The sequence below is a fragment of the Acomys minous genome, assembly GCF_964271855.1.
Source record: "Acomys minous genome assembly, chromosome: 1".
Taxonomy (NCBI): Eukaryota; Metazoa; Chordata; class Mammalia; order Rodentia; family Muridae; genus Acomys; species Acomys minous.
In genome coordinates, this window is record NC_140483.1 from 158033670 (window position 1) to 158054469 (window position 20800).

General features: G+C 39.4%; 1 protein-coding gene across 7 annotated transcripts in view; it reads right to left on the bottom strand.

Moving 5' to 3' along the window:
- The window catches only part of ASTN2 (astrotactin 2), a 960073-nt gene that overhangs the window by 333913 nt on the left and 605360 nt on the right, over positions 1 to 20800 (bottom strand). For all 7 annotated transcript variants that reach the window (XM_084779663.1, XM_084779662.1, XM_084779659.1 and 4 more), the window contains one exon: positions 9102 to 9290. In XM_084779663.1, the coding sequence (XP_084635789.1) occupies positions 9102 to 9290 (189 nt within the window). The remainder of the gene's footprint in view (positions 1 to 9101; positions 9291 to 20800) is intronic.

Here is a 20800-nt window from a genome sequence, read left to right on the forward strand (position 1 = left end):
AATCTATCCTTATCTGTTCTGTAGGTTCCCTATGGACTTTTACTTCTGAGTGCTTAGACCAGACTGAGTTACTGCCTGCATTCTAGTGTAATGAAATTACACTTCTTCAAAAATTGTCTCTGCTTCAGATGTCTCAATGATTCACAGAGGCATCCCTCTCCTAGAAAAAGTACATAGTCAGGGATTTCGAAGCCAGAACATCTAAAGGAAATCTAAAAGAGGGGGCAGGAACTGCGTGTTGATGTGAAATAGACCTTGTTGGTTTTGTTGTTTTAGTACCTTTTACTGGAGATGCATTTTTAGGTTAGTTGGAGAATGTTTGAAATGTACTATGTAGAGCTTGGTTTCCTCATGAAATGACCACGTTTGATACAGCGAAAAAGGCATTCATTAATAAGAAAACTTTAGGGCTAGAGAGATGGCTCAGAGGTTAAAAACACTGAAGTCAGAGGTCCTGACTTCAATTCCCAGAAACCACATGATGGCTCACAACCATCTATACCCTCTAATGCCCTCTTCTGACATTCAGGTGTCCACGCAGATAGAGCACTCATATACATAAAATTAAAAAGAGAGAGAGGAAAAAAGAAAACTTTAAATTAAATTAGATCTTTCTTTTCTTCTTATATATGGGGGAATATTAGAGGGACTTATTTTTAAATAGATTGTAATTTCCTGCTTCTTCCTCCTCTTCCTTTGTCACACACACACACACACACACACACACACACACACACACACACACGAGTTATCTTTACTAGCATTAACTTTATATTTCCCCCAATTAAACTAATAGGGTTCACAGAATGAGATCTTGCCTCGGTATTTAAAAAAGACAATGCTTTTACCTTAGCCAGTGCCCACTCTAGACAGGATTCTATCTACTTTTCCAGAGTTGGAATTCTTCTATTTCTGCCCTAAAGCAGGCTACACTCAACACTCTGTGCTCGTAAGTAGCTTCCTATTTCATCCCGTAATGCCTGGAATTATGGCAGGAGTGTGTAAAAGATGTACAGATCCGGGCCTCAACCATGACTCTCCTCCATGGGGAGGAGCTTTCTTTGTACCAGAGACTCCAGCATCAGAGCTGATCTCTGAGTATGCTGATGCCCATCAGTGAGGAAGGTGGATGGTCACCAGACAAACTACCTGTATTGTATTCTGAGGAGCTATCCAGTAGAAGGGGAGTCTGTCTTCCCTGAGTCTGAAAACTGAAACATAATCTACGTACTTGGTCATTGGGGAGAGGGTTATGGGAAAGGAGCATCTATGGGATGCCCATTGCTTTCTGGTGTCATGGGCCTGGAAATGTGCTGCTTAATTGCAGATAGGCAAATGGAAGAGGAAGAATTGTTCATCTTCAAGGACCCCTCTACACAGCTATGCTCTCCACTGAGAATGAAACCATGGTCTAATATATTGCTATTCGAAGTGGAGTCATATATTCAGGAGGTCATTTCACACTCTCCTTTTCAAGTGCCATCTATAACCCACTCCAATAGAGCTTGAATTTTAGAACCTCACCCTTGGTGACTAATGTGCAAATAAGACTTTTAGAAGCATTATTATAATTTGTGTGGTCAGAACTCAAAGGGGTGAAATTAAAAATTCCCACCATTAGAAATGGCTTTTGGGTAGAGTATTGATGGTGTGTATTATATGTGTTATTGATCCCATATACACACATAAACATATCTGAAGACTGTAGACTGGTTAAGAGTGTGGGATGGAATCCTGGCTCCATTGCTCTAGGCTATGTGATTTTTGATAGCATGCTATGTATCCCTTTCAACGTAGCTCCTCACATCAGAAATTATGATAGGTAGCTGAGGTGGGTAGCTCAGTGGTGTACTACTTGCTCAGCATTCAAAGGACCCTGAGACCCAAGAATCAAAACAATGTAGAAGAAGAAAAGAATATAATGGTTACATCACTCTTTCTGCATGTCACAGGAGAAACATCTACCTATGCTACTCACAAACAGACAGTAGAAAAGCCTGTTGTTACAATACCAGTTACAAACAAGAAAATTTAAAATTGCTTTGAGGGTATGATATGTTGGTAAGAGTGAAAGGGAAGTAGGAAGTGAGCAAGTCTGAGGTGCAGCCTCGCCAGCCTTACTGTTTCCATGGGCACCCCTTCTTGGTGGCCTATCTGATATTTTTGATATCATGCTGGAGGGAAGGGGATCACTGTCTAACATCAAATTTCCTCCAGTATATTTACCATCTGAGTCCCACATTTCCCATGAGATGTTTTTCACTGCAGGAAATTCACACAAAAACAAAAGGGTCCATAGATGAAATAACACATTTGAGAGATTTATTTTTCCTAAACAAGGCTGTCTTCAGCACTCCAGGGGGAAGCCTTGAACTACTGCTCTTTCCAAATAACCTGCTAGCAAGCTCACAGGTCTACCTCCCACAGGCACATACAGCATAAACGGCAGAGCTTCTGCTTCTGCCTTGACAATGTCACTTAAATAGTCACTGATGTATATGCATTCCTTATTAAAGTATGCATGTCTTTGCTAATATGTGTGTGTGCATTCATTAATATATGTGCATTCATTAGTATGTCTGTGTACAATTTTTAAATATGTGTTAGAGTGGGTGAGAATTGAGAGGATGACCCTAGCCCCAGCACTTAACTACAAACTAACTGAACCATATACATTCAATAGTATATATATATATATATATATATATGCCTTCTTACCCATGACTGAGGTTTTGAAATTGATTGTTTATATATAGTTTTTAAATATACGGCTTTTAAAATAGAAAGAAGTATAAAGAAAAAAAGTCCATTTTTTATCTCAGAAACCAAATCCCTTTATTACTGTAGGAACAAGTTGTGAGAGTCAAGGTCCCTTCAGTAACTAAACTAAGAAATATTTATAATAATAATAATGGTTGCTTCCTGGTGCTGTGATAATTAAATGATAATGGTACTTGTTTCATAGACCAAGTACTACAAGGGGCTGGCAAGTCCATAACTAAGAAAGAACCTTAGGCAAATGTCACTTCTAATATAGGATTCTGAATGATGCTCGATGCTGTTTCTGGGTACTGGATTCTGTCTGTCATTCCTACAGCAGTGTTCACAGAAGTACATAAAGATGATTCTTCTGTTAGGCCAGATTCCTAAATACCAAAATGACTAGGGTCCCTGCCATTTCATAAGAAATGTAATATAACTGACACAAAAATGCTTTCCTATCCATCACAGAGATTTTGAAATTGATTGCTTTCAAGGCACACAAACTAGTGCTTTTTGACATACATATATTTCCTTTTGTGAAGCCAACTTGATGGCCACTTCATAATAGGTACATGAAAAAAATTAAACAATATACAATATACTATGCCAAAAGCTATATTTTTTTTTTTTTTTGGTTTTTCGAGACAAGGTTTCCCTGTGCAGCCTTGGCTGTCCTGGACTCACTTTATAGACCAGGCTGCTCTTGAACTCACAGCAATGCACATGCCTCTGCCTCCTGAGTGCTGGGATTAAAGGCCTGCACCACCACCGCCCAGCTTTTCCCAGATTCTTAAAGACAGTCTTTCTGTCTCACCAAGTGTGGGTGGCTGGGTGAATTCTGAAATCTTTTGCTATAAGATATGCACATATGATAAACAGACCAGATTGGACACTGCCTTTCTAGTAACTCTGTCATGACCTCATATTCTTCACGGGTCATTATCAAAGGCTTGTGCCTCAATGTCTGTCACCAGCAGGACTGCCTTATTTTTGATGATGAGGCTTTTGCAAAATCTGCCGTTGTAATTTGCTTAGCTCTGTTCTTAAGCATCCTCCCCTCTGCCATCCCTAGGCTCCAGACTCAATAATAGTTCCTGACTGATGTTTATCTAACTCTCCACAAGCTGTGGCCCAAGTTGACCTTTCTCCCTTATTAAAATAAAATAGGATGGATAGAGGTGGTGTGGAGTAAAATACACAAACAAAAAAAAGCCATCAAATGCCATCAGCTTTATGAATTTATCTCAGTCCACAGGTCTGCCGATTCCCACACTGATCGAGAGCCAAGGGAAGGAAGAATCTGATAGCATCACTGCCTGGGTCATTAAGACCAATATTGCACCAAAAGGGATTAGAAAGAAAACCTGACCACTAGCTGGGCTTAAGGTCAACTCTAATGTGGGATCATCGGTTCTTCACATTTTCACAGCACTTGACATTTTTACCAAAAGCTTTTATGTCCATTCCTGTCCATTTGGACCTAATTTCTTAATCTCTCTCCAAAGCGTGCAGTCTCTTAAAGCGAGCATCCCAAGCTCTCTTGGAGGAAAGCACATTTCTACTTCTGTATGAACACAACATCCTTCTTCCTCTGTCATTCCTCTGTTTCGTCTTTATTTTTTCAGTACTTTGAGCATTCAAACCCTCCCCACTCCTTCAGTATTGTTGTCTACCTCATTTCTTCAACCCACGCAGAGCCGTCTCATTTCTCCAACTACCTATTGTCACCACCTCTGTTTCTTCTTCCACGTCTCCACTCTGTGTGTCTGACCTCTTTTCTCAATGTTTCCCTGCCTCTGATCTTACGGTTCCACTGTTGTAGGCTTACACTAGACTTTGTACTCACATGTTGTGCATAACCTTGTCCTGGCAGAGACTCTAAACATTTCCATGTGTACATATCCATCAGAGAAAGTCTTCAGCCTCCATACAGCAGCTTGAAAGATGTAGCCTCCTGTTGATGACCTTTGCCTGAGATAGCTCTTTAGCAGTGACCCTAGCATTCTCCTGTGGCACTTGGCTTCTGACTGTGAGCAGAGTCGGGGTGGAACATATGGCTGTCCTCACCATGCAATAATGTAGGATATGAGGAAGTAGCTTTTTTCCCCTCCCCTTCAGAAACTGAAATAAAGGGAGCTGTGGTCTGAGAGTTAGGACTCTAAATTTCAGTACCAGAAAAATCCTAAATCATGGTGAACAGCAGAATACATACATTTCCATCTATGTAAGAAAAGGTTAGGTCTCAACTAGTCTGTCTTTATGTACTTGTCTTACTCAGAATTAGCTTTAAAGCATTTTGTAAATCAATTTAGGTTTTGGGATCATTTTTTCAAGGGAGGAAATTAAAACTCTTTCATTAGCAGGTGTGAGGTCATACACAGAGAAGCAAGCGGGGGCGGGGGGGGGGGGAAGGCAGAACCAAGCAGAGTTGTACTGTCACATGGGCATGCTATAGACAGTACAGATTTGGATATCTCAGTCCAGGCAATTATCAGGAAAGGAAGCATATGGCAGGACAGCTGGTAGAAATGCCTGCTGGCTATTCTCTAGGCTGGACCAAAGACTACTTGCAAAAAGGAAGAGAAGGAGGAGGAGGAGGAGGTGAGAAATGACAACTGCCTTCAATGGTGAGAAATTTGAGGGCTTCTGCCTGTGGGCAGACTCAGGAGGCCCCGCCTCTTCTCCCTTCAGGATTTAGCAAGTTCTTGCCAATTTGGGTCTTCTCTTTGAAATATGTTGATCCTCATATAATAGAATAGAAACCAGTTCACTCAACTATTTATCATGGGTCAGACACTCCAGTAGTTACCACGAGAAGTCAACCAGCACCCATCATGCAAGGACATCTGATAAAATGCCACCCTTCAAAAATTAGGCAGATGAAGAATGCTTGTCATAGGACTGAGACATCCAGAGACTTGTACCTGGGGTCTATTCCCTGACTTTCTTCCCATGTATCTATATATCTGGTACTCTGTGGACCGACCCTTTCTTGGACAGGAACATGCCCTTATAGCTTTCTTTCAAGATGCATTTTTTTTCCTACCCCTTTAAACTCCAGTTCCCATGCCTTGTCCTCAGAGACTGTCTTCATTCTCCCTTCTAATTCCTTCCACAAGGCTTTCCGTGACTATTCTTTGGAAAACATGAGCCTTTCTTAGAATGCTGCTTTGTGAATTCAAATTTGCTTTTATTCTTCAATTGTGCATGTCACGTTTCATGCTTGTAAATTTCTTCCTCAAAGAGAACGGGTAATTTATTTGTTTTGTTCCCACCCTCCCCCCCCTCCTTTTTTTTTTTTTTACAAGCAACAGTATTCTATCCATCATATGACACTTTTGTAATCTGTTAAAATTATATAAAGTGAGCTTTGTACAATCTTAACTTTAAGTAATAGTTTATCTAGATTGCCCTTCAATTTCCTCCTGAGACTTTGCAATGAAGTTGCCCTGAGCTTTGGTGAGCACCTGAGCAATGAGAGGAACTGAGAATTGGAGACTCAGATGGTTAAAACTTACATTGCAGCTGCCAATCACTTCCTTCTCTCTTGAATTCTCTCTCAACTTTTCCCTTCCCTTGAAACTGTTCACTGGACCTCACAATTTTCTCTTCAAATCCCTTTTCTCTTTGATATAATTTCTATCATCTTTAGTTGAAGCCTCCAACAAACTCATCGTAGAGCTTCTAGTCCAGACACTTGATTGACACCCCTATTTATACATTTTCCATATAACCTACTTTGCATACACCCTCCTTGTAAACTCTCCTCCTTGCATGATTTCAGAGCTCCCACATGCTTGTTAGAAAACAGACTTGGGCTGACGCACCCTCAGGTTCAGCCTCAGATTCATTTCCTATCATTATTCCTGCATCATCTTCCTCAACAACGCTCTCTCATTTCCTGAACCAACCAACATTGTTCCCTTCTTTAGGATAATTATTCTCCATTGAAACCATTTCCAGTGCAAACTTCTACTTATCTTCCAAGTACTAGTTAACTGACACTTCATATCAGCAGTTGACTCCAAGCCTCACTATGGCTATCTAACCTAATATAGGCACGTTTAAAACTCTGTTCAAGCCTCACTATTGCTATCTAACCTAATATAGGCACGTTTAAAACTCTGTTCAAACCATAATAGATTACACTGTTAATTGTTTTCTTGAAACAATCTCATATTTATATATTCTTGGATTTTTTTGTTTGTGTGTTTGTTTGGGTTATTTTTGGGGTTTGTGGGTTTTTTTGTTTGTTTGTTTTTGTTTTTTGAGACAGGGTTTCTCTGTGTAGCCTTGGCTGTTCTGGACTTTCTTTGTAGACAAGGCTGGGCTCCAACTCACAGTGATCTACCTGCCTCTCCCTCCCAAGTGCTGGGATTAAAGTAAACACATAATAACCCTGTGTCAACTATGTCTATGTACCAAGGCATTTGATGTCACAATGTCTCATTTTTACATCATATGCTTAATGAACAACATGGTACCTGTGGAGCTTTGAATAGGAATAACCTCTACAGACTCATAGATTTGAATACTTGGTAATCAGGAAGTGACACTATTAGGAGGTGTGGCCTTGTTGGAGAAAGAGTTTCAAACTTTAGGGTTTGAAATACGCGAGTTGTTCTCTCTTCCTGCTGCCTACTGGTTCAGATGTAAAACTCTTGGCTATTTTTCCAGCACCATATTTGCCCGAGTGCCTTCATGCTTCATGCCATTATGATAGTGGACTAAATCTCTAAACCTGTAAGACATCCACAATTAAGTGTTTTCCTTTATTTGAGTCACAGTGCTCATGGTGCCTGTTCACAGCAATAGAACTTTGACTAAGACAATAGTATGAAAGAAGAGACACCCAGAGACTATGATTTGACCACAAAGATGAATGTATCCAGAGAATTCACATTTCCCTGCTTATTCTCTAAAATGGGACATGGGGAGGCATATTGAATTAAAAAGTAAAAGCAAGGTTTTAGAGTCACACTTACTCCTTATTCTGAGCCCTACCTGTCAGTTGCTCTGGTTACTCAATTTTTTTGTCACTTACTTTTGAATAGTAAAGTAGAAGATGAGGCCACTCAAAAAATACTCTAATTTACCAAAGTATCAGTGTCTGGGATCTCAAATTTTCTAGAAAGGAGGCTTGTTTAAGGCTATTTTATGTTCTCATTCACGTTGAAATACTTTAGGTGTATGCTCAATGAATATTGATGGCAATTATCATAGTTATTAGCAATAGTGGTGGTTAAAAGGGTAGCAGTAATAGTGAGAACTCATGATATGTGTGATATCTAAAGCAGTGAGATGAGTTTAGCATAGGATGGCCACACTGGCTTTCCCACTGCAATGATTGCTGCTCTACTAAGAGGATGAGTGGGCTGATGATGTGTTGCTCTTGGCTCTGATAGTCTCTAGAGTGATCAAGAGGACTCTGTTCGTAATGAGAGCTTACTTATGTTTTTCATGCATTATGGGACTGTTGTTGTTTTAAGAAAAATCTGCTTTTACATATGGATGAAGTCTTCTCACTATACCCTCATAGAGATCTTTATAAAAGCGTAAATAAATTCCGTTGTATGCATCCTTCCTGAGTGACCTTGGTTTCTTCAATTTTCCAAGAAACTCTTCATACTAATTCTGCATGCTGATTCTTTGTATAACCTGAGCAAACTAAGCCATTGTTCTGTTTTTTTCTTGTTGAATAAATGTTTCTTTTAATTAGTCATGCACTATTGTATCATTGACAGGAAAAAAGTATTTATGGTGTTACTTGGGTTAAAAAAAAAAATTCTAAGCATCTTTCTTAGAGAGATTTGAGAAACGTGTGTGTGTGTGTGTGTGTGTGTGTGTATATATACATACATACATACATACAGAAAAATAGAGAGGGAGAAGGAGGACAGTGAAGGAGATGGGAGTTTTAGAAGCATTTGGGAAAATGTTAATGCAAAATGTTTCTAGGTGATAAGAGTTCTATTTTTCATTATCATTAAATGTCTTTATTTTTGAAATTTCAGAATAGCATCTATAGGATACTTTTAAAAGACTGAAAGACTAATTTATTTTTGAGAAAAATTCATTAGGTATACTAACAAGATGATTTAACTTTGAAATTAAAATATGTGCACAGACATAGAAGAAAAGAAGGGTCAAACAAGTAACAGTTACATTTAAGATTAGTGGATGAGGTTTCTGAGAGAATACGTTCTGATGACTTCTAACTCCCCTTGGTGAGTATTAGGCAACAAACCAGGTTTCAGCTCCATCCTGCCCACACTTTCCTTCCCCCCCCCCCCAAGTCTGCACCAGTGACTGGAAATGTACTAGCATCTGCCCCATACCTGAAGGTCATCTGGAAGACTTGGCCTTGGTTTACATGCTGGGTCCGGTTATTGTACCCATGTAGCATCTCTCCAAAGAGGGTGTCATTGAATTTGGAGTCGGGTTTGAGGCACTTGGGGCCCTCACAGACATCTGAGAGCATTAGGCAGGACTTCCCATCAGGAGCCAGCTTGTACTCTTCCACACACCTGCATGACAAGACAGCTGAGAGTTAACTTCACATGCTATGTGCTCCCGCTGAAGGTCACCTAAAACCAGGGTCTCCTTTGCCTAATAACAGGTCATAGTTTAAGCATGGAAACAGCTAATTTGGCTGAAATATATCTAGGGCACCGGTGTCTTGAGAGAATCACATTAATCCTGAAAATTGATAAATACAAGAAAAGTAATTTGTGACATTTTAAAGAGCCGAGGGGGCCACCAGCATGTGCATCCACACATAAAGTAGATTTAAAAGCAGCTTTCCACAAACATACTGATTTCAAAAGCATGACAGACCTATTCACAGGGAATTATCAAGTAGTTTCTTAAATAAGCATCTATTCCTAGTCTATCTGTTACCCAAAGTTGAATACTGTAGGAAAAGTAAAATTTATATTGCCCTTGTAACAAAAGCGACCTATCAGGATCCTGGACAGTATCCATAGTTGCAGAAACAGCTTCTGCTCAATTATCAGTGTTAGTAGTCTCTCCTAGTCTCTCAGTGCCTGACAGCCACATGAGCCCTTGACATGCCTTTGAAACAGAAATGGGTTCCTTTGTGGACCAAGCAGACATCTGAATGGACAGTGGAAATATGGTTTCCTTTTGGGGGATGGTCTAATGTATTTTGATGCTAATTACTGCTTGCTGTCTCTGTGCCCCACCTTTTGATTAATAAAAAGCCATCCTACCTGGGCAGGGCAGAGGAGATAAAGGTGTAGCTAAGGTTCCCGGGCTTAGAGACAGACATAAATACACACACACACACACACACACACACACACACACACACACACACACAGAGAGAGCGAGAGAGAGAGAGAGAGAGAGAGAGAGAGAGAGGGAGAGAGAGAGAGAGAGGGAGAGAGAAATCCTGGGAAGAAAAAGAAAGACCCTGAGGAGAGAGGAGGAATGCCGCCATGGGTTAGATGGAGGAGAAGCACATGGCTGGCATGGATGGAAAATCTGGCCCAGATGAAGAACATTAGCAAGTATTTGGGATTACGGATAGGAGGTAACTTGATGGAAGTTATTAGAAGCAGATGGCATGGATTGGGGTAGGTATCACATACCTGCCCCACTATGGGAGATATTTTAGAGGATTAATGTCAGCCCTGCCCTAGGTTAACTAAGGCTATTGTAAAATATAACCAGTGTCTATATCTTAATTGATAGCCGGCTGGGCATACTGATAATACGGATAATTCAAAACAACAGCTTCCAATTTAAAGATGGTTTCAGTAGAAAAGGGTTTTCTTAGACAATGACGGGATACTGGGTTAGAGGGGAGGTGGGACAAGAGGAACAGTGATATCCACACCTGAAAATTAACACAGAGATTAGAAAAATTTGAATGTATGTCCTTTTGTAGGTATGGTCACAGAGCATCTCTGCATAAATTAACAATCAGATAGAAGTATTAGCTTCATACTTGGAGAGAATCAAACAAGTGTGTTATTTGTTGCTTTGGGCCAAGAAGCGTGAGAAATTCACTTAACTTCTTGGTCCCTAGGTATGCCCTCCCCTCTAACAATATCTTACTAGTATACCATGAGACCACATGATATATTGAGTACAAAAATGAGGGTTCAATGAACCTATCAAGTTATTACAGAGGTAGCAATCATGGAGGGGGGTATTTCTATGTATTAAGCCTTCCTATCCACTGGTCAAATCGTATTTTAATTTTAGCATGATGAGTAAAATTAATATCACTTCTCCCACTGAGCACATTAGAAAAATAAGGATTCAAAGATGAATCATATTACTGTGACAGGCAAAGTTTGCACTCACATTTAGGTCTGTTTAGTAACCAAGCATCTTTTGCAAGCCTAATAGTCTCCAAATCTTAGATTTTCTATTTACACTTGAACCTGGCTAGAGTGTTACATTTGAAGCATTATGCAGCATGCACTCTCTCACTTGTCTTTCCTCCCAAAGACATTGGAGATTACTGAAATTTGGGTGTGAAATGACTCAGGAACTCAAAGGACAAGTGAGCCTCTGTGGAGTAGTTTGGTTGGAAAATGTAGCCATGTTGCTGGAACTTGTAACTGATGGGTGCTAAAGACATGGAGCCCACTTGAAGGCAGAAAATAGACAAGTTGCATTGAAAACTTGACTCAACATCACTCCAGTGAAAAGCCATGATATTCTCATGCATAAAAAAAAGCTGTCACAGGGGTATCTCTAGCTGATATTCCTAGTAGCAGGGGTCATAGAGACTGAAGAAGACACCCTCAAACTAGACAGAACTCTTAGTGGATGGAAGGGAACACTAACCCACCCACAAAAGTTTGACCTAAAATTTACCCTGGCTGTAAGATGTCCAGGGATAAAAATAGAGCAGAAATTGAGGGACTGCCTACTCAATGCCTGGCCCAATTTGGGACCCACCCCATGGGAGAGAGCCAATCCCTGACACTATTAGTGATACCCTGCTGTGTTTGCAGACAGGAGCCTAGCATAGCTGTCATCTGAGAGGCTCCATCCAGCAGCTGATTGAAACAGATGCTGAAACTCATAACCAAGCTTTGGGCAAAGTGTTCGGAGTCTTGTGGAAAAGTAGGGGTATGAATAGAAGGACCTGGTGGTAACAGTAGCTCCACAAGAAGACCAATGGAGCAACTAACCAGGGCCATGCATAGACTGGACCTCGGTCCCCTACACCGATGTAGCAGATGGGCAGCTCAGGCTTCATGTGGGTTCCCCTAGTAAGGGGAGTAAGGTGGGGATAGGCAGCTCTCTCTGACATGGACTCTGTTGCCTACTTTTTAATCACTGCTGTTTCTCCAGGCCACAGGGGAAGAGGATGTGCTCAGTCCTGACGTAACTTGATGAATGGGATGGGTGGGTAGGAAGGGAGGCTCCTCTTTTCTGAGGTATAAGGGAGGGAGGAAGAAAGAGGGAAAGTGGGACTAGGAGGAGAGGAGAGAGGGGGCTAAGATTGAGATGTAAAGTCAATAAATAAACAAGTTTATTAAAAAATAGATACCTATTGTGTAAATGTACCATACTTTCTTTATCCATTCTTAGAAACTGGTACATTTACACAATGGAATACTATTCAGCTATTAAAAATAAGGAAACCTTGAAATTTGCAGGCAAATGGATGGGACTAGAAACGACCATCCTAAGTAAGGTTACACATACCCAGAAAGACGCACATGGTATATAGTCACTTATAAGTGGATATTAGCCCAACATAGATGTCCTCTGAGAAACACCACCCAGTGGGGGATCAGGACAGATACTGGGACTCAAAGCAGGACTCTGGGCAGAGTGCTGAGAGTTGTAGGGAAGAGTAGGGGGATGGAAGGTCCGGGATGAAGCAGGAACTCCACAAGGAGACCATTAAGGCCTGCAGATCTAGACACAAGGGAACCTGCACAAACTGGTGCACCAGTCAAGGACAATGCATGCAGATAACCAAGAGCTCCTGTTCAGATGTAACCGATGGACTGCTGATTCTCCACATTGGCGGAGGGAGTGGGGAACTGCTGCTGAACCTCTGACATGCACTTGGGTCCCCTCAATTTGGTCACCGCCCCTTGGCAAGACAGCCTAGCAGGCATGCAGAGGAAACAGATGATGAGCTCTATCCTGATGAGATCTAATAGGCTTGTCACCAGACAGTTGGGATAGGAGGGCCCCCCCATCGGAGGTCTAGGGGAGGGGAATAGGCAGAAGAGGGAGGGAGGGTAGGAATGGGAAAATAAGAGGAAGGGGTTAACAATCGAGATGTAATATTAATAAATATTAATATTAATAAATAAAATATACATTAAAATATAACCAAAACAAAGAAAGAAAGAAGGAAAGAAAAGAAAAGAAAGCCATCACTCTTTTGTGACTTCTTTTTCCTCCAGAGTACTGCGTGCAAGCTGTAGTCATTTGTCTGAAGGTCACAATTTTCTATCCAAAGTGCAGCAGAGAGCATCCAGAAAGAGGCTGTGGTCAGGATTCCTGCTGAAATCTATTCCCCACACATCATTTTTTTTCTACTTCTGTTAGGTACAAGTAAATCCATTTCAACACAGCTTCAACACAGGTGAACTGAATGGACACCAGCAAGCAGAGCATATAGTAAGTCCTCCATAAAGTCTAACTGCACCCACTTTCCCAGAAGGCTCCTTAGTAAACTGAGTAGGATTTTGTCTCCATATCTTTCTTTATCCATTCATATACACAAATGTCTCTGCAACCATGCTTACACATATGCTTGTTATAAATGTGTAAACAGAATCAAAGTGTGTAAAGTAATTGTGGAACATTTTTTTCTACTCCATACCTCCTGTACTACTGTCATTATTATCTGGTATATATACATTAAAATGTTTCCGACTCATTTAAATATGCATTTATATATGGATATCATATACAATATACATAGATTGGCAAACACAAACATACAGTTAATTATATAGATAAAAATCACAGCATATTTTCATAAGCTATGCATTTGTACCTAATGTTATTAGAGATATTTTCTCAAGCCAGTGACTTATGGATCTGTCTATAAAATGGTTATTTGGCACTGCACCGTCCAAATGTACCATAAAGCTTTTAACTAATTTTTATTGATGGGCACTTTGGCTGTTTGTAGCTATTTGTTATTGCAAATACTGCCAGAATGAAGATCTTTGTAGATATATCATGTGCACATGTTTGTATTCTGGAAGACAGATTCTTAGAAGAGGGATTGCTGGGTCAATGGTGTATGAATTTTAAAATTTTGATACATCTACTAAATGGCCATCTGTAGAGGCTCTACCAGTTTACAATCCCATCATTGATAAATGAGGAACTTTATTTTCCTACATCATCCATGTTCATTATTGTCACTCTGGGATGAGAAAAATAACTCATTCCTCTTTGGATTTGCATTTCTCTGATGCTACAGACCTTTCTATTTCTCTTTGTGTGAATGATTTTGGTGTTTTGACCATTTTCCTCCTATGATACTTGTCTCTTTCTCATTCCTTTGTACATGCTGTGTGTATTTTCTGGATGTTGACTTTACTGTCCATACATTTTCAAACTTTCTTCTGCTCTGGACTTGTGTTTCAGTCTTGATTTGGATGTCATAGCATCTCTGTGAGCTGACTCTTTTTTGTGTGTGTGCAATTTTTAGAAAGCCATAGGACAATATAATTGTCATTTTGTATATTAATCTAGTATTTCTAGTATTTTTAATATTGCCCCTATCTTTAGCTACCTCATATGCATGGAATATATTTTGTGTGTGGTAGAAGTAATTATTTCACTTTCTTTTTCTTTTTGCCAGTTCCAAACATATATATGATGAGCTGGTTTCTAATCTACACACATAGGATTCGTTCTTTGATTTTAATGACTTTGAAAAAAAGGCAAGACAGTCCCCAAAAGGATCCATCCATTTACAAAGTAACTTGAAATGTTATTTTTATCATATACTAAGTATAAATGTACAGCAGGCATGCACAGTTGAGTTTATTTTCTATTTAATAGCTATACATTACTAAAATAGGTAGTTAAGAGCCATGCAACATGGGTGCTTGGAACCAAACTCTCATTCTTAGCATATGCAGTTCTTATCCACTGATCCATCTCCCCAGTCTCTGTCAATAAAGTTCTGTGCTGGGGATTGCTTATACTGTGTCAGAGATAACACTACAGTCTGGGCTCTTCCTGGGCATGATCTATAGTGTGTGTGTGTGTGTGTGTGTGTGTGTGTGTGTGTGTGTGTGTGTGTGTGTGTGTGTGTGTGTGTGTGTAAGTTATAGAGCATATAACTTACAACTGAGCTTACAACTCAGATAATATTCCATTACTGAGGGAAGTCAAGGCAGGAACTAAGAGGCAAGACCTGAAGCAAGTGCCATGGAGGGGTGCTGCTCACTGCCTTGCTCTCCATCACTTGCCCAGGCTGTTTTCTTATACTCAACAGAACCACTTTCCCAGAGACAGTACTACCCACAGCAACTGAGTGGAGAAACCATGCTCCTGTATTCTGTAAAGTGTTATCTGTGTGGAACAGAGAGAGTCACTGCCAGACTTAACCTGTTCAAAGTGTTCCATGTTTAAGGTTACCTATCCCTTTCTATGGACTGTTTGGAGACCATATGTAACTGATAAATACTGTAAGATGGATGCAGGCTGCCAAATAAGAGATTTCATGTTTATGCACACTTCTCATTTGGTGGATGGTTAATATTTTACAGTAACAAAGCTTATCTCATTCTGATTATTGCAGCAACCTTGTGGTTTATAATCTTCAATTTAGAAACCAAGTTTTCATGTCCATTCTTTAAATATTTTTAAAAAGTGTTTACAGAATGTTCAGGTCGTTTTTATGATAGTTTTTGTTACTGGAATATTAATAAAATCTATGGGAGGCACTATGCTCTCAAGATTACAGTTTCAGTCCTGATTCTGCCATTCACAAGCTGTGCAACCTTGAAAAAACTGCCTACCCTCTCTCTACTCATTTTACATATATATAATGTAGCCTCTGACCTATAGTGCCACTGTACATAAGAAATGTATTATGTTTATATTTCAACAGAGTTAAAGTTTTTATTATCACAATTTTCCCCATTTCAGGAATGTTTTGGTTAGATTTTCTATTACCATGATAAAACACTATGGTCAAAAGAACTTTGCAAAGAAAGGACTTACTTAAGCTTACAACTCAGATCACACTCTATCACCAAAGGAAGTCAAGGCATAAACTCAAGGCAGGAACTTAGAGGCAAGAACCGAAGCAGGTGCCATGGAGGGGTGCTGCTTACCGCCTTGCTCCAGTTCCCTTGTTCACTTTATTTTCTTATATTCTACAGAACCTCTCTCCCAGAGAAGCACCATCCACACTGAAAGATGCCTTTGCACATCAAACATCGACTAAGATATACACCCCAGAGACTGAGTACCATGCCAAGCAAATGGAGGGAGTTTTCAACTAAGATGCCTTCTTCCTGGATGAGTCCAGATTTTTTTGTCAAGTGGACAAAACAACCAACAAGAACAAGAAATGTGATCACTTTTACCTTATATTTTCTCTTATGTTTTTTTTTAATCAGTCATGTGTGGTTTGAAAAAAGCTATTGCTAATTTTTATGACTTGGTTTTGGTCCAGTCAAACTAATTACTTGTAATATGTCTAGCAGAATTTCCTAGGGATATGGCCACATATTTGAGTGTCAGCCTAATAGCAAAAGCTGAAAAATTCTTCTTTTTGTGTCTTCAAGTTATACATATTTAGCTCTCTTATTTCTACATATTCTGCCTGTTTATATTTCCTACATATTCATGACTTCAACTTGGAATTTATGTTTTCTAAGTATAAACATATTTTTCAAGATTCTATGTGTGTTGCTATAATATTGTACATAGTATTCTCATGAAATCTTTTTATCATTTGTGTGTCCACAGTTCTGTCCTTTGTTCACTGATCATACTGTTCATTTGTTTGCTTCTAATGTATTTATTTGTGATACCTCTCCATTCCTCCCTTGAACAAGCTTTCTGCATTTTATTGATGTGTCTCCTCACTGTTCTATTTCATTTACTGCTGCCTTTATTTGGATTAATTACTTCCTGCTGCTCTCTTTATTTTGGTTTACAATATGGCTCTTCTTTCTTTCTGAATCCTGAGTCAGATGCTTCATTTGTTTACTTTCAGACTGCAGCTTTGCCTCCATGTCACCTGTCTGATCATGGCTCTTTTTACTTCTAAGGATATGGTCATTTCAGGTTGACTTGTTTTTCATACCCAGGTAGTACTTAGAACTTTTTTGGTTTCTCTCTCTCTGTCTTTCCTTCTCTCTCTCTCTCTCTCTCTCTCTCTCTCTCTCTCCCTCTCTCTCTGTGTGTTTGTGTGTGTGTATGTGAGAGAGAGAGAGAGAGAGAGAGAGAGAGAGAGAGAGAGAGAGAGAGAGAGAGGGAGGGAGGGGCTCAATCAGGTCTTTCCATCATCCATCATGCTTGAGACAGGGTCTATTATTGTTAGCCATTGTGTATACCAGGCTAGATATTCCTTGAACTTTGGGGATTATTTATTGCCTCACTGTAAGGGCAGTAGGATTACAAACAAAAAATATGGTATGAGACTTTATGTGGGTTCTGGAAGTCTAATCTCAGATCCACCACTGAGACATCTTCACATCACAGAAAATGGGGAGGCTTTGTTGGTTTTGTTGGTTTTTTGTAAATTTACAAACAGATCCATTCCCTTTTCATTGTTAATTCATAATAGACTAGGATCCTACTGGGAAGGTAGCATGTATAATGTACTTTGAGAAATTCATTGAAATTTCAAACTAGCTCACTCCTTAAGTGAGTATCAAGTTCAAAACTTGGAGCTAATTACTGACTTCAAATAGAATCTGTGCTATCACCATCCATATGACCTTGATCAAGTCTATTAACTTTTCTAGGTTCAGTGTCATAATCTATTAAATGAGGGTAATTTCAGCCTTCATCAAAAAGCTGATGTGAGAATTAATGATAACTTAGACAGTATAAAACAGCACTTCTTATATAGTAGCAAAACAGTGTATCACCCATTACACTTGTTGTGAGTATTGTCATTTGCCTATACTACTCCAGGTATACTTTCCTGGGAGTATAAATCCCAGCTTCTTTCTAGATCCAAGTCTCTTAAAATTCCAATCTTCTTCTTCTTCTTCTTCTTCTTCTTCTTCTTCTTCTTCTTCTTCTTCTTCTTCTTCTTCTTCTTCTTCTTTTCTCTCTCTCTCTCTCTCTCTCTCTCTCTCTCTCTCTCTCTCTCTCTCTCTCTCTCTCTCTCTCTCTCCCCCTTCTGTGTCTCTCTTTGTCTCTCTGCCTCTCTTTTGTCAAAATACAAAATTTGAAACTTCTTATGTGCCATTCGTTATGAATGACTGGTATAAACAATTTATATTCATATGTGTAGCTAATACATATGATACACAAGCAAAATAACTGTACTACATATATATCCACTGCAGGAAAGACTCTCTTTGTCTCTGTCTTTGTCTCTGTCTGTCTGTCTATCTGACTCTCTCTTTCTTTCTCTCTCTCTCTCTCTCTCTCTCTCTCTCTCTCTCTCTCTCTCTCTCTTTCTCTCTCTCTCTGTGGGTGGGTTGGATGTGTGTGATAGAAAGGGGGGAGAAGAATCTCAGGTGTTGATCTGCATCGTCTGTCATGCTTGAGACATTAATGATTGTTGGAAGTTAGCCATTGTGTATAGCAGGCTAACCAGATGCACAAACATTTTAAAGACTACCTGATTTGCTACTAAAACCTATAATAGGTAGAATCATGGCTCAGAAATGCTTATATCCTGGGCCTCAAGTTGGTTGCTATGATCTGGATACAGTTCCCAAAGGCTCATGTGTTAAATCTGTGGTTAAGTAGTCAGGCTTCTGTGAAACTACTGAGATGTAGGCACTAGTAGAAGAAACATAGGTCTTTGGAGAGGGAATGTCTTTGGGTGAGATATTGAGACCTTAGTCCTTGTTTCTTTCTTTTGCTATTATTATTAAGTAAGTAATTATTATTCTTAAGTATTAATATTAAGTTATTATTAAGTAAGCAGCTTCCCTTCTCTGTCTCATCAATCTGCCAATCAGATATTGTCCTGGTAGTGACATGGCCAAAGCAATAGGGCCAATCATTCAAGGACTCAAAACTCTAAGACCATGAGTCCAAATGAGCCACATCGTAGTCAAATAAGCTCTTATAAGATAGCTGCAGTGGAACCAAGGGGTGTATCAGTACTCCTAGCAGCTGGAGAATGCGGGAGGAAGACCGCTTTAAAGTTTCCAGAATACAACTATCTCTGCCAGTGCCTAGATTTCAGAAATTCTGACAGTTGGAGCTGAAGCATAGTTTGCATTGGTTTTAGTGGTGATTCACCTCAAAGCCAATAGCAGGAGCTTCACCCTCAGAGAGACGTACTACTATGCTCCTGTTGTCAAATGAGAAAACCGAATGTCAGAGACAAGAAGGGGCTACTAAACAAACGGTGTTAGGAGGTGGACCCAGGGTGCCATAGTTCAAGCACTGTCTGATTGTATGTGGATATGAGTCTATGTGTAAAAATTTAACAGCAAAATTGCAGATTCCAGTCACTTTCTATTTCTTTTTTCTTTTTCTTTTTGGCTTGTGGGTAGAAAGGATTATAACTCAGCAAGAAAAGAAGAAGAGAGAGAATAAAACAGCCTGGGGTAAGCTCTATAAAACCCTTATAAGCACAGGGCAAAAAACCAGATTTGTAAAGGCAAATGATCCTCTGAGTTTTGAAATGTGAACAATTATTTCCCCCAAGGCACCCTACTACAGGGAAAAATTTATGTGAAGGTCTGTTTAGCTGTTGCTTTCTTTATAAATTTTATTTTTGTATGATGCCACATAATTATATGGCTTCTTTAGAACATTCTGTTGTTAGGGAGGTTTTTTCTTACAGAAATTTGAAAGAGCGTAGGCTTACAGGAAAACAGCCAAGATCTACATGAAATTATATATTTATACATATGCCAAATGAAAAACAGAGGATAGGTGCAGACACAGAGTGGGCATTTTAGTTTAAAGCGATGACTGTGCTACGTTTAACATGCTCATCACATTGGAAGCACTACAGAACTGGGTGAGGATTTGTATAGAGCCCCATAAAACTTTCTCTGTGTCTGGTTAGTATCATGTTTGTTTATTTTACCTTCATAGTAATATAGAGAGATGGGTACTTTTATTCTTTCATTGCCATTGAAAATCTGAGGCTCAGGATGGTGACTTTTTAAATCAAGGCCACATGACTACTTGGAACAACTAGGTCCTTGACTTTAGTCATTTCACTCCAAATCCAGCATTTTTTTTCTGTTAGCACAAATTCATCTTTGTCTTTTAAAGCAAACAAAAAACCAAGAACCCATAGAAAAAAAATCAAATTCTCAATGTGCATAAATTTTATTTTTGTGTTTTCTGGATTGCTTATTCCATCATTCCTGGGTGGTTATGGGCTAATAAAATTATTTATTGAAATACATAAACTAGGTACTATTTGTTAAAATAAAAAAGGATACTAGAATACTTACAGAAAGATTGAAAATAAAGAAAGTTAAGGCTAAATGGAATGGAAGGAAATGCACACCAGAGACCTGGAACAATATAGGAGTGAACCAAGCATCTGATAGCCATGGTAACATGGGAACAGGCGCATTTCAGCTAGCTCAGCGGGGCCAGTAGTTGTGGACATCAACTTTATTATTCCCACTAGTCAGCATTACAGGAGTCTTTCCTATTGAGCACCCCAGCATATAAATCAAAATGAAGATCTATAAAGCTTTTCTCCATATAGTCCAGATCTGAGGTTTCAGTCAAACAAAAATGGGAAGTCTCTGGAAAAAAAACATCTTGGAAGTAATGTATTCAAGTCTATTTGGAAAAAGAGGAAAGAATGCAAAGGACAGAGAATGAAAGAAAAGGAGAGGAGAGTAGGGAAAGGGAAAAGAAAAAAAAAAAAAGAGAGGTAGAAGGG